This window comes from Corvus cornix, chromosome 3 (genome assembly GCF_000738735.6).
Source record: "Corvus cornix cornix isolate S_Up_H32 chromosome 3, ASM73873v5, whole genome shotgun sequence".
In the NCBI taxonomy this organism is placed as follows: Eukaryota; Metazoa; Chordata; class Aves; order Passeriformes; family Corvidae; genus Corvus; species Corvus cornix.
Genome location: NC_047056.1, coordinates 18,133,367 through 18,137,464, shown reverse-complemented (window position 1 = coordinate 18,137,464; position 4,098 = coordinate 18,133,367). Strand labels below are relative to the sequence as shown.

The following is a 4,098-nucleotide window of genomic DNA, read 5'->3' as shown; positions in this document are numbered from 1 at the left end:
GGCTTTGTTTCAGTGCCATTTTTTGTTCAGAAGGAACATTGGTTCAGTAATGTGACAAAGAATACTACAGTTCTGAGTACAAGAATTGAATCGAGGCCAAATTAATTCTGCTGCAGGGTAATGACCATGTTACCCTCATGCTGATCTACTCTGACACAATATGGACTTGCTTCATGTAATGAGGACCAAGGAGGATACAGCTTCCAGAGCTGGAAACCTTGATGAAGTTGTGGAATTGACCTGTGTTTCTGCAGTGCCTCTCCACTAGAGAAACTCAGAACTTCCCAAATTGCTTTCTGCTTTTGAGAGCACTTTGCAGCATCAAGCAAAGTTTGAGAGCTGAGTTTTCATCTTTCTCAGGGTTAAGAGCAATTGAACTTCTTTAACAGGAAGGCTGGACTTGGAGAGCCTTTTTTCTTCCATCAGAAAAGAAAGTAGCATCTTTCTGTAAAGCAGAGTGGGGCTGTGAAACCATGTAAACCTCTACTGCAGCTACCAACACTGAATAATTTTCAAAACACACCCCACACTTGCAGTTCAAGTGTTAGTGCAAGTATTTGGAACACCAGGCCTTTGACTGTCTCGGTGAGTAAGGTTTCTCACAAGTGCACTGTACAAAAGGCAGCCTGAGGGAGGAAAAAAGGAAAACAATGCAGAATAATAAAAAACCCTACTGGGAGGCCATTACAGCTTTACTGCCAGAGTACAAGCAGCCATTAAAATTGCCATCTAGGTGTTACATTCTTACAGTACAAGTGTAAAGCTTTAGATTTCAGATGAAAGACAAGCTGGAACATCACTGAAGCATAAAACAATCCCAAAGCCTTTGGTGTGTGCAGCAGCAGTGCTGGCAGTGGGACAGTTCACAGAAAAAAGGCAAGGGATAGAAGCAACTTTAAAAATGGTATTTCACACTCAACAGACATGAATTCACAATCAGTTAAATACAAAGCTCTACTTGTGTATTTAACAAAAATACTTCAAAGTTGACATTTCATATAACTGGCATTAATACAGACATCTACAAGCTGGGGAAGGGTCCAGGTAAGCAGCAGAAACGATGGGTTTGTACTTTCAAGGGACAATATTTCAGTTTGCAGGGTGGCTGATGACACATTGATGAACATCCATGATTGAAAGTCAAGTTCTCTAAGTTCAGGATCTTTCCTTCCCCATACAAGCCTTTGTGGTGCTCACTGTCTCCTCTCTCTTGCCCATCCCAGCTAACAGTAAGAACTTAAAAGTTGGATGGAATCTCCCTCTGGATGCAGCAGGAGTCACCTTAGACCCACACACTCAACTGCAGTGCTTACCCTGGATGGCAGGGCTGGACTGAACTCCAGAACCAGCCCTTCCACTCTGCGGGGCCACTCAGTGCCTGCAGTTCCTTGGTCAGAACAAGTTCTGAGCCAGCCAGGGGCGACTGCCAGGTAAATGGGCCAAGCTCAGATTTATTTACAACCCCATACTAACGCTTTGCTCTGTCCTTCTGCAGAGTTCAGAGGATGATTTGTATTTGGTTTTTATCAGTGTAGGTATCCTCCTTTAGTCTGGTGTCCAGAATGCTGCATTCAGAGGTGTTTCCATAACTCACAGGGATATCTTGATAGTCACCCATCAGCTTTAGAACCAGTGGGGTATTGTAAAGACCCATAACCAGGATATTTCACCTGCCCTTTTTCCCCTCCAACCAGCAGTGGAATTAGAGCAAGTGTTGCTGACTTCTGTTGTAACACCTAAATAATGTCATCCCTAGTTATACCAGAGCAAAGAAAGGCAAGAAGATTAGGACATTCAAAACCAGCTTTTTATCCTAATCAACATGGTAAAGCTAAAAATGCTGAACAGCTGAGTGGAGAAAGACAAACAGCATGAAGAAAAGTAACATCCCTTCCCTTAACACATGATGTAACATCTTGGGGTGAGGTGACAGAAAAGAGGAACGGATGATACACCTGCATCCAGGCTGTTAAAAATAATTGACACTAGTTTGGGAGCTGGGTCTTCAGTTAGCATAGCAGAGTATTCAGGCACTAGTTAGATATGCAAGAAGTTTATCAAACCATAAAGTATCATATTAAATATCCACGCAAATATATGAAAGATTTGACTGGGTTCTACTTCTGTCCCTTTTTCAGGTCAAAAGGTGAATGCAAGTGTGTCACAATAAGCCAATGTCCTGCAGCTTATTACACACCAAATCAAAAATATAGAAAATAAATGATAATCCTATCTACTTACATAAAAAGGTAATTTTTTTGAGTAAGTTTCCAGACTTGCACAAAATATGCAGAAAACTGCATACAATCAGTTTCCATAAGAACAGCAGTTTCATGTAAAAGGTGGGTCAGCCTGCTAGCCAGACCTACTTTATACAAAGCTCTGGAAAAATGACACTTCAACACTGAGGGCCTGTCCTGCTGTCACTGAAATGGCAAAATGCCCACTGCCACCAGGACAAAGCCCTGGAGAAGGCCTCTCTATCCCCCACCCACCTTTGCAAACCATTCTGTGACAAGATACAGAAAGTAACAGCTCTAGTAGGGAGTAACAGTGATTGCAAGGATTGTAACATGTATTCAAAACTCAGGCAGGGCTGTAAAATCATAGTTCAGTGTTCTCATCTGCAGTTGTCCTCCTCCTGACCCGACCACAGGGACTTGTGGCCACCCACCTGACCCGCATTCTCCTCTCCCTCACTTCAAAGCACTTGCAGTACCTCAAGCTCCTTCCCAGCCCACCTCGTCCTTCTCCCAGTCTTCTTTCACCCTGCCCACTCCAGAGGACTCTGAAATGCAGATGAGAGGAACTACAATAGCACAGCAGTGTAAACAGTTAGTAGGCCTGCCACATCTTTATTGCTGCAGGTTTGGCAAAGGGGCATTCTCCATCCTCAGGGGGAGCTTGAGGCAAAAGGAGAATAACGCTTAAAGATAAAAAGTGATGAACAGCAAACTTAGGAAAAGCAGTCAACCTATATCAGGGCTCTTGGAAAAACCTGTAGCTAGAAGTTACTGAAAAAAATCTTGCACTTGCATGGTGGGCTTGTCCCTGCCCCTGAAGTAGTGCTGTGCAGTGGGTGATGGTCCCGTGTGACCTACTGGCATGAACAGAGTCGTCTTCCCGCCCCTCGGAGCCTAAGGCTACTACACAGCTACCAGGACTTGTGGTTCAGTTCACAGAGGTCTCACAACTGGGGTCATTCCTTGTGCAATGTTTGATGGAGGTGAAGGTAAAGTGGTTTCTTGGTCAACAGTTGCAATTTCTTCCTTTTAAAGTCAGTGGGTTTTTTGTACCTGTAACCACAAGAAAGTGCATTAATCCAAGCGCTAATGGCTGTGCAGGAGGATGAAAGCAATCTAGAAAGCTCATCCTGTACAGATCTTATTACCCTCATCTTTTAAATACATCTGACAAGGCTTGCTGGAAGCAACAATAATGAAGAAATGGTATTTTCTCTGGATGATGATTTTTACAGGAGAAAAATTTCAATATGAAGTAAATGAACTTAATATTTTCGTAAGGAGATTCCCAACATAATACTCTGGATTGTAGGAGAGACCCAGTATCGGCTACTCAGTACTTCAGAAGTACTCCAAGCTAGCACAGACTAAGCACTCTTCCAAGAATTGCAAGATTCACCCTTTTCTTGAATAAAAAACCAAACCCCTCCCTCAGACCTTCAGCCACTCAGCAAGGGGAGGATGCACACCATGACCACTCAACACTACTTTGAAATGTTCATAAACTTAATTGCAAATCGGTACCTCATGCCTCAAATCAGATTTCCTTTACAGAAGTTCTGTACCAAAAGAATGAGTTGATTATTTTTTAAAATATATCAGATCTGACACTCAGGCTAAACTCCAAATTAAAATCTCCCCTACAGACTTCATTAAATTCATACAAAATTAAATTACTAACACCAGCATTTTATTTGGAAACAGGTCTAGTTTCTGAGAAGAGTCTAACCATCTTACTTGCCTAAAAGCATTTTATCTTCCCCTTTTTATTAAAGTATTCTTTAAGGAAGTCAATCTAATGAGTCCAAGAAACCTTCCTTAATGCAACAAGCCACACATTGTAACTGAAGGCTGG

The 4,098-nt window shown here is 42.4% G+C and overlaps 1 protein-coding gene across 2 annotated transcripts in view; it reads right to left on the bottom strand.

Annotated features, from left to right (window-relative positions):
* Window positions 1–940: 940 nt before the first annotated feature.
* The window catches only part of AIDA (axin interactor, dorsalization associated), a 29,222-nt gene continuing 26,064 nt past the window's right edge, over window positions 941–4,098 (bottom strand). For both annotated transcript variants that reach the window (XM_039570089.1, XM_039570090.1), the window contains one exon: window positions 941–3,296. In XM_039570089.1, coding sequence (XP_039426023.1) covers window positions 3,200–3,296 — 97 coding nt within the window. In that variant the 3' untranslated portion in view covers window positions 941–3,199. The remainder of the gene's footprint in view (window positions 3,297–4,098) is intronic.